Source organism: Talpa europaea, assembly GCF_964194135.1.
Source record: "Talpa europaea genome assembly, chromosome: 5".
Lineage (NCBI taxonomy): Eukaryota > Metazoa > Chordata > Mammalia > Eulipotyphla > Talpidae > Talpa > Talpa europaea.
The window spans coordinates 116,161,527-116,173,535 of NC_140071.1; the positions used below are offsets into that span (position 1 = coordinate 116,161,527).

A 12,009-nucleotide genomic window follows, 5' to 3' on the forward strand; every position below is an offset into this window, starting at 1 on the left:
CCCTGAGCCAGCTGCATCACATCCATGAAACCAGGATTAACAAATCAACCTCATTCACAGTTCCCACCCCCCTCCACCCGGTAGTTTGTTACCTACTCAAGATCACCCATATGCACTGACACTCCCACCCCAGCCTGCCACTCAGGCTTCTGACTCTGGCTACCCTAGCAGTCCACTCATATATAAAGGCATAGCCTACATCCACCTCTCAGAGGCAGCAGTTCTCATGGTCAGGTGCTTTTGATTCAACTCATCTTGCCTATAATTTTAGCTGACATTGAACCCTATCCCCCTCCCACCCCAAAGTGTAGTGAGTGACTAATTCTGAGCCTGGCCAGCCCATACACCATGATTATCAGAGGTCAAGTGACTGGGTCAAACTGTTAGCATAAGACAAGCTTTCCTAAACCTTTATTTTTTTAAAAAAAGATTTTATGCAGTTTAGCAATTGCTTTGCAATACTTTATTTAAAGGCTTTGTCAAACAAAAATACAGCCTTCCAGGAAGTATTTTCAGAAGGGAGAGGCAGAAAGGGGTATGAAAAAAAGCTCACTTGTCTGCTCCACTAGCACATGTCCAGCAGGACCATATTTTACATTCATTTAAATTATATATTTGAAGCTGAAAGTGCTGTCACAGGACAGGCGTTTGCCTTTGCATCTCCCACACAAGTCTTGACGATGGGGCCTTTTAGGGTCAACGTGGCGAAGTTTTACTGGGCAGGAGCATCTAGTCTGTTTACAACTCTGGAAAATCAAAGTGAGAGCACAGACAGAAAAACCCTTGGTGATTTCCTACAACTTCAGTTATTTTTCTAGTCCATTCAAATACTGAACGAACTCCAAGCAGAGCCCTGTACTAACCTTATTCTGCCTAGTACTAGAATTAGAACACAGGGTATTCAACCATGGAGTTGTAGCCTCATACTACACAGGACTCACTTTAAATTGTGACCTGTCTCGTGAAAATTTTCTAAGGAAATCTCTTGCTACACTTAAAGGGTGGGAAGAGTGGAAAACAATCAATTGGGTGAGAGAAGTCTGCAAATAAAGATATAACTGGCAGGAAGGCTGGGCCAGGCCTGCCATCAGCAGCTGACCTTGTTCCTCCACCTGCTGCAAATGACCCAAAGCTGAGACAGAAGGCCGAGCACTAAAGTACTGAGCCAAAAACAGCTTGGTTAAGGCATTCCACTTTAGAACCTCAGATGAACTTAGGTATGGCAAAGAAGGGTAATATTTTCATACTTAGTTTTCCCCCATCCACCCTATGGTGTTATCTTCCAACGTCCAAGTTGATCAAGGACCTTGATTAGGTAGGTTCTCTCAACTGGCAAATCAGACAGACTCCACTAGCTGTGTGATAACAAGTCTAATCATTTTTTAGATGCTCTATACCCTTGAGCACAGTGCTCAGTGCTTAGTTAATGAGCAACGTGTTACCAGTTAACCCCATAAAGCTGGGTTACTTAGAATTATTTTAAAACAAATCATCCACCTTTTGCAAGCATTCTAGTCCATTCAGGCAAGACAAACTTTAAAACTGCATGCTTATACTAAATAGTTTGGGTATATGCTTCTTAAAAAACATAACCTAGCCTCTTTCAGGCAATAGTCAACCTTCACCACCTTACATTATTAGAGAGGCATTCCGTTTTTCAGTTTGCTTCCTCTTACATAAGACTGAGCAGCAGTAATGCAAGCATTCTTCCATACTGCAAGTGAAGTCTCAAAAGTTGTTAGTTAACATGACCAAGATTTGCAAGGCCAGAAGGAAACAGCCACCAAGCCCAATTTACCAGTCGAGTAAACTATTTCTACAACTATCAAAAACCAGTCAAAACCTCAGGTCCCTGGAAATCTAGCATCTTTTACGAAATACATTCAAGAAAGTATACTAAAACCCTCTACCACTACCCAGTTCAAACACAAATGCAAACAGTTTACTTGACAAGTGATATCCTCCACCCGGTAAGGGTTATAAGACTTCTGACAAGTTCTGCAAAACTGCTTGAAGTAAACCTGTGATGAGAGGGAAGGGAGGAAGGAGGGAAAACTTAAAGCAATATCCTCTTGATATTTGTCAAAGAGATGCCCTCATGTGGCATTTCTTACCTTATTGGTGCCCTGCACACACCACACGTAGGCACTTTCCCAACGGATGTTGCAGTCCTTGCAGTGATAATAGCCATACTTCTGCTCTAAGAACTGAACAAAAGGCTATCAGAGTGGAACCAACAAGACATTAGTGTTCATTTCAGACTATCTGCAATGTTTGAATCTTAAAACTGGCATCCCGGACCTCTCTGGTGGCGCAAGGAGTTAAGACGTAACCTATGAAGCTATCTGCAGCCACTGGAGCACAAGTCAGATCCCCAGCCAAGGAGCTGACCCACATGGCACAGCAGACCTCTCCTGACTCACCCGCTGCTCCCCTCAGCAGTGTATTTCATCAGTCTGCCTGTTCTGTTCCCCACTCTGTCTCTGGTGGATCCTCTCACCCCCCGCATCTATGGCCTGTACCCCAGTTCTTATGTGCATAAATAAATCTTAAAAACAAAGAAAAAAAACTGGCATCTTTACTTCAGAACATGAAGTTCAGATTGGAATTTGTCTCTATAATATGGTAATTGAGTTAATGGCTCAATCAAGCAAATCACTAAGGAAGGGTCTGAAAAAGTTTACAGGCCAGATTAACTTGGTTCATTGTCAGTTAACTAACAAGTTACTAAGTAGGGGTTTCCTCTCAGATAACAGATCAAACATCCAGGATTCTTTGAACAGACATTCTTCAGGGAGAGCTTTTCTTTGTAGGATAAAATCAGATGTTAGAACATACACATTTCGAAATGGTTAAATCAAAGAAAAGAGTTAAGCCTGCCTCCAAGCTTAAGTTTTCTATGCTGCTAGTTCAATTTCCAGGAATCTAAACTGTAACAAAGCTACAATTCATACTTAGTTATGACCTAAAGTAACATCACCTTATTCTTAAACTTCTCTTCCTCCCTCTCAGTAAAAGTTAAAAACAAGTTTTTGGAATCAGACCTTTAAAACTGAAAGAATTCTGGAGAGTGCTTGGAGCAATTTCACAGGTGAGCCAGCTGAAGTTAAACAAAGTTAAGCCTTAAGATCACAGGTGGTTTGAATCACCCCTAGCTTGTGTATGGTAATTGCTCTGGGCTCTTCATGCAATCCTCTCCTTACTTCCTTGCCTCACCCCGCAAACTGCGGCTGAGAGATTCTTTGGAAATCCAAAGGACTCACCCTGGCCTCTAACTACCTTTGCTTCCAGGTCACAGCTGGAATACTTCGAATACTCCAGCCTCTTAGGGTTCAGCTAGTGTGAACTGACCCCTCTGCAGTGGCAAGCCTGCAGGCTGGCAATGGGCAGAGTCCCAGCACCCCCACAAGTCTTTATGCTCCATGGGGAGCTCTAGCTCTCCTCTCTCCACCTTGCCTCTTCTGTAGTCACAACCGCTGGTCCTCTGCTAGCATCCTCCTGAGTGATGCCGCTCTTATATCCCTGGCCTCTAGGCTCAGGTGTGCACATTTACGCATGTTCATGCATCCACACTCCAGGTGCCCACAATCAGGCACGCAGGCCCTGCACCCACACTCCAAAGGGCCTTCTGCATCAACACAATCAAGGCTGCAGGTGATAGCACAGAGGCTAGCGGTGCAAAAAGCTTGATTAAATCGCCCTACACCCTCCTTGCCCGCACTGCTCTCAGGCAAAGGTAACAATGACCCAAATAAATGCCTCAACAGCAATGTATTCCTGTATGAGTGGGTTTTTGTGTTTTCTTTGTTTTGGAGCAAGAATAGGAAGGGAGGCATTTCAGAGGTTCTAGCTTCCAGTAGATGCCGGCAAGAATCAGGGGAGAAAGCAGACCTGGATCCCAATGGTCCAGTTAAAGCATCTGCCACACTGAATTCAGAAACGTGAGTGGGATCCTTCAGGAAGGTACTTTCCTGCCAGCAAGTTCCCCGCTGCTAGGGAACAACACGGTCAGTTTTGCACGGCAAGATGCTCTGAATAAGAATGTTAAGCGGGCATCTTTTTGGCCAAACGCGGGAGCCGAAGTTTCACAGTGGCAGCTCGCAACAATCAGGCGATGCTGGACTTAATTCTGCAGCCGGAGGAACATGATACCCGCCACGGTCAGCGGCTGCAAAGGCGCGGACACGACTTGAGCTCAAGGAAGCCCGGAGCCTCCGCTTGTCCCCAGCGGCCCTAGCTGGAGGGCAGGGGCCGGATCTAGGGGACACCCTCCGGCACCCCCCCCCCCCAGATTCCCCGGCCCACGGAGCCTCACCTGGAAGCGCAGGCGCTCCGTGCCCAGCTCCTGGCTCCGCGGCGACGACACCCAGCCCGCGCCGTCCTGGGTGCGCCCCACCGGCGGGGGCTGCTCCGGGCTCCTCGACGCGCGCGGCGAACCCACCTCGCCTTCTCGGGGCTCCCGCGGCGGCACCCCCGGCCCGTCCACCGAGCTCGCCTGCTCCGCGGCCTGGGCCTGCGCCTCCTCGTCGGGTGGCCGCGGCTGGGGCGCCTTCCTCGCCGACTGCTCTCCCTCCTCGGGGCTTCGGGGCCTCGAAGGCGGTGGCCCCCGCTCTCCCCCCGGCGCCCCGGGCTCGGGCCCCCCCAGGAAGGTGGTGAGGCGGCGGGAGGCCACGGGCGAGTACACAGCGACTGTGCGCTGGAAGCGCACCGGCCGCGGGGCGCCGCTCGCAGGGCTGCCGGGCTCGGGGCCCCGGCGGGGCGGCGCTGGGGAGGCCGAGCCGCCGCCGCCCGCGTCCGCCGCGCCCTGGGCACCCGGGCTGGCGGCGGGGCCGGGGTCGCGGGCCCTGCGCTGCAGCGTGCGCCGCCCCAGCGCGCACTGCACCGCCACGTCGCGCCGCGGGTTCACCTGCACCGCCACGTCGCGGCTGCCGGCCCGGCGCGGGCGCGGGGCGAGCCCGGGGCTCACCTGCGACAGGAGGGCCATGAGCTGCGCCCGCTGGTAGCTGTCGAAGTAGTCGGCGGCCGTCAGCTGCCCGCAACCCGGGAAGGACGCGGCCGCCGCCGCGGAGGACGCGGGAGGGTAGCCCCCGCCCCGGGGCCGCCAGCCGCCTCCGCCCGCCACGCCCTTCCCCTTGGCGGCGGGCAGGAAGGGGTACGGGCACGAGTAGGGGGCGCACGCCGGGTACATGTAACCGTCCAGCACCTCGTCCCCCAGGGCAGCCATAAGCGCAGCCGCGCCCGCCGCGCCCGCCCGCGCCCTAAATAGGCGGCCGCGCGGAAGCCGCCCCGCGCCCGCCCCGCGCCCGCGCCCGCGCCGCGCCCCGCGCCCTTCCCAGCCCCGGGCGCCCCCTCGGAGAGCTGGTCGCGGGGGAACATTTCCACCCCGGGATCGGAAAGAGGCTTCCTTGGCGAAGCAAGAACTGATCTGAAGACTATTCCGACAGAACCATCACCGGGATCAGCTGAGCAGGGGGTGCCCGGGGCCCGAGGGCTGCAGGTGTCCGCGCCCGGGGGGCTCCAGGTGTCTAAGGCCGGAGGGCTCAGCCCCGGGCTGCGGCGAGGCGCCTCCCGCCAGTGGGCCAAAGAGCTGCCCGTTTGGGGTCTTGTTTCTTAGGATCTCCGAGTATAGTTTATCTAATTATCTCCCAGCCGCTCTGGGACTTCTGCCCGCTGACCGCTTTCCGTAAGCGTACAGGGAAAGCAAGCTGAGGCAGCCACATCTTGGCTAATTGTTTCCTTCCCGCCCTTCTCAAGACCTTTCCCCTCTTTTCAGAGGGTGACCGCGAGGTACCGATGACCACTGCTGTTCTCTGTAATTCTACAGTCATTCCTAAGTCATCCTCCAGAAGAGAAACTGATCTGGGTTGTGTGTACATAAATGCAGAAATTTTTAAAAGTGCCTTGTCCTCTGTAGAAAAATGTTGGCTGTTCGTTACCAACACATATATCAGATCAAGTAATCAAATACATTAATGTAATTTTCTCTGGTTTGATGCAGGTTCGACAATAAAATACTATATTCCATTGTTTAATTGACCTGTTTGGGAATTTTTCTGAGTACAGGTCAAAATTCAACATTGTCAAGTAATCACAAGTTGAGTGAGCGAGCACACTTTTTTTTTAAACAGCAATTACATTAAACTCATTATGCTTTACAAATATAGCTTATCTTCACTCTTTAAGATAGTGCACCAAAATTCTACATTTCTGAGACCCTGTTTTCTAAGAATTTACATATTTTAAATAGTCATAGAATTTGGTAATGGTGAAAACCAAACAGCACATTTAACTGGTTCAGACGTCCCATTAGCAGCTGCAGGTGCAAGTTATATTATGACAATGATTTGTAATTTTGAAAACGCTTGGTTAATACACCAAAGCAACCTTACAATGGAGAGGTCGTAATTGTTACATGTATGTGAACGGACCCATTGTTATCCTTTATGTAAACCATATGCACTACCACAGACCATAAATACGAAGTGATATTTCAGCAAGGTGGAAGCGCCGGGGTTTCCATGTTTAGAGAGAAGTCTGCGTGGTTTCCATCATGATTAAATTATCTGCCTTCACTGTGCCATAGGAAGTGTCTGCCATTTCCTCTTCTTTTAGTTTCTTATAAGAAATATCTGTATCTTCATCTTCATCTAGAGGCTCTCGCTTGTGCAATATTTCACTTCCATACATTTTATATATCAAAACAAAAATCCCTGCTTCTGCAGACTGGAAAAGGGCATAGAGTAAGGGAAACATATACATACTTCCTATGAATCGTGGAGGGAAGACCAACTTCAGAATAGCAGTACAGAGCTGCACATTCTGACTACCTGTTTCCAGGCACACAGTCCTCTTGCAGTTAGGTGAAAGGTGGAAGAGGGTTGCTAAGCCATAGCCTGAGGCATAGCCTGCCAAAGGCATAAAAATTGCCACCACATAAACAGCTGCGGGAATTCTTGCCAGCAGTTCCGGTCCTAACATAGTGCCAGTCAGTATGAAAAGGACCACCAGTGTCACTAGCAGAGACCACAGGGAAACCTAGTAAAAGGAAAGAGATGAGCCATCAATAATAAGGTAGTTGAAGAAGAATTCAGACAAGAGAACCCTAGGCTCTTGGAAGAAGAGGTCCATCTAGTCCAAATCCCACACAACACAGAGATGTTTGGCATAAAATGTCTTTACAAAATATTTATGAAGATGGGTGCATGACCTCTTCAGGAGGCAGCCAGACAGCTCGAACATTTGGAGGCCTGTCCATCTGTCCATTGACAATGTACCTTCTATCATGGCTAGCCATTGTCTGGGATAGGCTCTCGGGAGCAACACGAACCAGACTCTTTCTCCAGCCACATAGCTGTTCCACAGGCAGACCGTCCCCAGGCTTTCAGCCTCCATCATATAAATCTGATTTGGAGTCTGTCCTGAGCATGACATTTGTGAATGAGCCTCTTAAAAACAAGGCAGTTAGAATTGAGCCCAACACACCAGGTATGGTATGATGGATCAGTGGAGTAGACAAATGGCGATTACTTCCCCTAAATAGGACTCCATAAGAAATTAGTTCTGGATTTATACTCAAGGAAAGGGGCCACTAGCATTTATGAAACAAGCTGTGTGATATTTTTTACCTTCAAAATAATTTACGTCTCACAGAACTGTTAGCAATACTGAAATAATCACCCATTCTTAGATCATGTAAGAGAAAAAATACAAGCATAAGTTTTGAGGAATTCTTTACAATTATGCTTATATACCCCCTTTTAAAATCTGTGAATAAGAAACCACTTACCTATACGATTGATAATGCTTAGGATTGATTAGATATAATAAATGGGTTTTAGATATTGTACAACTGATTTTGTATAAAACATTGTGTCATTGGTACATTTCTTACTGCAGATTCTATAATAGTAAGGTGAAAAACCTAAGAATTTCTCTCTTATTTTTCCTTCAGACTGGTGCTTAGCTCACTTTATAAAATAAAAGATGGGGTGTTTGGGCCTCCCTGGTGGCTCAGGGGTTAGTCTCAGCACTATCAAGCTATAGCCAGCCACTGCGGCATGAGTTCAATTATAAGTTCGATCCCAAGACAGGGAGCTAACCCACAAGGCTCAGCAGACCTCTCCTGTCTCGCCCGCTGCTCCCCTCAGCAGTGTATTTCAGTAGGTCTGCCTGTTCTGCTCCCCACTCTGTCTCTGGTGAATCCTCTTACACACACCCCTTCCCGCACCCCTTGCCTACACCCCAGTTCTTGTATGCATAAAATAAATGAAAATAAATCTTTTTGAAAAATGGGGTGTGTATAGGGGAAACTAGAGATCCAGAAGAATTTAAGTTACTCATTGTACAAATGTACAATTAGCAGAAACCAATCAAATTATTATAAATCCACAATTTTCTTACATTGTTTCAAAATATGTTCACCTTAAAATCCTTGACATGAAATCTGATTTTCCATTGTGGCTCCAATCCAAGTTTCCTTTGAACTACTTTAAATCATTGGGATGAACACTGATGTTGAATGTCAGCTTAAAGTGTTTGCAAAAGTATGAAAATGTAGAAGGCATATCTTAGGAGTATGCTGGCTAAGGAATAGGGATAGGTTTTCATTAAACTCAAAGTGAGTCAATCTTGAGTTATCTGTTATTTAACAATAATTGTTTTAGCATGGAAATAACTGATTTGATTGACTTTTCCTTAAAATTCCTCAGACTTGTAGGAATTTACATGCATTCACATTAGTAGTACTGGTTCAGTGATTAAGCTTAATAAGTTATGGATGCATTTCAAGGTTATTTTGGGGTAGATTATGTATTATATCAAACAGGTATTTACATGTACATACATATTTATTATATTAATATATGTTTATTATAGAGCACAATTTCTTTTTACTCAAGGCTGGATATATGTACAGAAAAGAATTCTCTATTTTTCATATTAATAAAAGTTAGCCCCTCTGTATAATCAGATTCCTTTACTATAGGGCCTCCCCTGGTGGCACAGCGGTTGAGCGCTGGGCTGCGAGGCTGCCCACAGCCTCTGCAGCGCCAGTTCGTTCCCCGGCTGCCAGCGAGGTTCCCACAAAAAAAAAAAAGAGAGAGAAAATAAATTACTATAAGTATAATACAAAAGATTAGGTCTTCTTAAATCTACATAACTGAGGTGTTTGAGTGGCTCTGTCTCTTCATTTGTCTAAAGGGATTTACCTGTGCATTTTACAATAATTAGTTATTGAAATAGAATACAGTATTCGATTTGACTAACTTTCTAAAATGAGAATCTTGTTCATGGTTTACTCTTAATACTATTTATGAGTTTTCAAAGAAAACTTACAACTATTTAAAATTTTTCTTCAACTATTAAAAAATCTAATGCTAAAAAAGCACCAGCTTTATTTTTTAAAATTAATAAAATATTTTGAAAGAACATTTTACAGAATTTCTCACTTTAAAAACATAGTGATGCACTTCTAAATGCTGCACAAATTCTATTAAAATAGTTTTATTTTACCTGCTTTAATTTAAGTAATACACAATTTGTTCATGGAAAATTATTGTGTATAAGTGAATATCTTTTTCTGCATGGTATGGCCACAATTCTCTTATGCTGTTCTTAATCAAGCTGTGTTTTAATAAAAGCTATAATTTTTAAAGATTTATTTATTTATGCATTCAAGAGCTGGGGTACAGACCAGAGGTGTGGGGGTGGGGGGTGAGAGGATTCACCAGAGACAGAGTGGGGAACAAACAGGCAGATTGACCAAAGTACACTGCTGAGGGGAGCTGCGGGTGAGACAGGAGAGGTCTGCTGCCCCATGTGGGTAACTCCCTGGCCGGGGATTAAACTGGTGCTGCAGTGGCTGCGGGCAGCTTTATAGGTTGAGTCTTAACCGCTTGTGCCACCAGGGAGGCCCAATTAAAGCTATAATTTTTGAAATTCCAAAATGTGAAAATTATCTTTGGGGAAAACTTTTTTTCAAGTTTATCCATGCTGCCAAGTCCTTTACTTCCTTACCCCCACACCCCTAACTTCTTAGCATTTCAGCTATTGGCCAGAGGCCAAAGACACTTGCTCTAAGTATGGGAAGGGAAGAGACCTCACCTTCACAATGTAGTCAGCCACCCGGTTGTACTTGTAGCGAATGAAGACGCCCAAGCCGATAGGGATGAGAGTGCTGCACAGTGTCAGGGTGATTGCTCCTAGCGGTAGTAACTGCACTAAAGGGGTGTTGATCCAGGCCCGACTGTAGATCCATAGGCACAGGGGCATCAACACCAGGGCCAGAAGCGTGGAAGAGATGGTCATGATGATGCTGCAGAAAAGAGAGGGGACAGAAGTCAGAATGGGCTTTTCGGTCAAAGAGCCTCTCTTGTTCATTGGGTAACCTGGCTCTGCACACTGGCTTGGAAGAGAAAGGGGAAGTCCACATCTCCCCTGACTTGAGGTCTGGGGAGAACCTGCTTCATTCCTGCATAGTGCCAAGAGCAGCTCCTCTAAAACCAAGGAAGACATGAATCTCAGGGAGGAAAAAAACTAAAAAACATCAGCACTGCTGCCCTCACTCCATTAAGGTACTCAGCTGGATGATTCTGAGAGCAAGGAATACCTCCCCACTTTTGAACCCTCCCTCCAAACACCCTGTTAGACATGGTAAAGCTGCTGAATACAACTTGTTGGATGGAACTCCATTCCACTGTCCTCTAGATGAGATTCCCTTCTTAACTGGGGCCTCTAGCCCTATTTTGATTTTACATTTTCAGCGAGGCTTCTCAGTTCCCTTTGTCTTCCAGTGGTCTAAGACCTGCACCCCCACCCCAGCACTGGGGGAGGAGGGAGAGAGAACTGTGGGGGCGCTGTGGATCAAACACTAAGCCCCATAATGCAGCAAGGTCCCCATCTGGAACTCTCCCCCTCCAGCACCACCTCTGCAAGCCTGCCCTGGCTTCTGCAACCCAGGCTTCAACTCTTCTCCACTCTCTTCTTCCCTCATCCTTGCCTCCTTCCAACCGCCTCTCCTTCGTCCTGAACCCATGGATGTAAAAGAGGTTGGTTGGGATGAGAAAGATGCCCAAGGACCAGGCATCTCGGTACCTGAGGTTCATGTCGCCGTCCACCAGCAGGGACATAAGGTTGGAGAGATTCCCGCCAGGACAGCAGCCACACAGGAGCACGGCCACGGCGGCCACCTCGTCCAGCGAGAAGATGAGGGCCAGCAGGAAGGCCAGCAGCGGCAGGAAGCCGAACTGGCAGAGCGCGGCCAGCAGCGCGCCCACCGGCCTGCGGACGTGCGCCCCGAAGTGGTTCACGTCCACCGTGCAGCCCAGGCCCAGCATGGTGATGCACAGGGCGGCGCCCACGAACACGTTCAGCCCGTGGTTCAGCGGCGTGTCCCAGAACGGGGGTTCGTGGGGGGCCCAGGGCCGAGGGAACGGGGAGGCGCCGAGGGTCGCCAGGCCGCCCGCGAGGCTGCTGCTGGTCGTCGGCTCCGGGGTCGCAGTGGGGCCGGGGCTGAAACCCACGCCGGGACCCGGCCCGAGGCTGAGCCCGGGGCTTTGGCTGGCGCCGGCGGTGGGAGCGAAAGAGAAGCCCGAGCCGGGGCTCAGGCTGCTGGCGTTGGGCGGCAGGGTGGAGTTGTCCGGCTGCAGGGAGGACGGGACGAGCAGGGTGGCGTTGTCGGTGCCGTCCATGGCGCTGCGTCGGTCTGGCTCCCGCTCGCGCTGCGGATTTCTGGTCCCTCCCGCTGCGCGCGTCTGCCTCGGTCTGTGGGTCTCCAACGCCGTCGGTCGGTCTATCCGTGGGTCCGAACCCTCCAAGCGGGGTTGGGTTCCACGCCTGGGGTGCTCCGGCTGACGCCTCCTCGGCGTCGGGGGCGCGGGTCTGTGCTCCGCGCGGGGTCGGCTGACGCGCGCCGGCGGGCACTTAAGAAAGCGCAGCCCCAGAGGGTGAACCCAATCCCTGGACCCCGCGCCCGGCAGGCCCCGCCCCGCCGCCGAGTCCCCTCCTTTTAAT

At 48.9% G+C, this 12,009-nt stretch overlaps 2 protein-coding genes across 2 annotated transcripts; both read right to left on the reverse strand.

Annotated features, from left to right (window-relative positions):
- Positions 1-556: 556 nt before the first annotated feature.
- ZAR1 (zygote arrest 1) lies at positions 557-5,224 on the reverse strand (the record flags this gene model as incomplete). Its single annotated transcript, XM_084233304.1, has 4 exons — positions 557-746; positions 1,947-2,021; positions 2,115-2,207; positions 4,316-5,224. The coding sequence occupies 4 exons, from the start codon at positions 5,222-5,224 to the stop codon at positions 603-605; spliced, it is 1,221 nt and encodes a 406-aa protein (XP_084089430.1). The 3' UTR covers positions 557-602.
- A 1,298-nt stretch (positions 5,225-6,522) lies between these two features.
- SLC10A4 (solute carrier family 10 member 4) lies at positions 6,523-11,687 on the reverse strand (the record flags this gene model as incomplete). The annotated part of the gene is made up of 3 exons (XM_084233492.1): positions 6,523-7,035; positions 10,102-10,312; positions 11,092-11,687. 3 exons carry the CDS (start codon positions 11,685-11,687, stop codon positions 6,523-6,525), a joined length of 1,320 nt encoding a protein of 439 aa, XP_084089618.1.
- Positions 11,688-12,009: the final 322 nt, after the last annotated feature.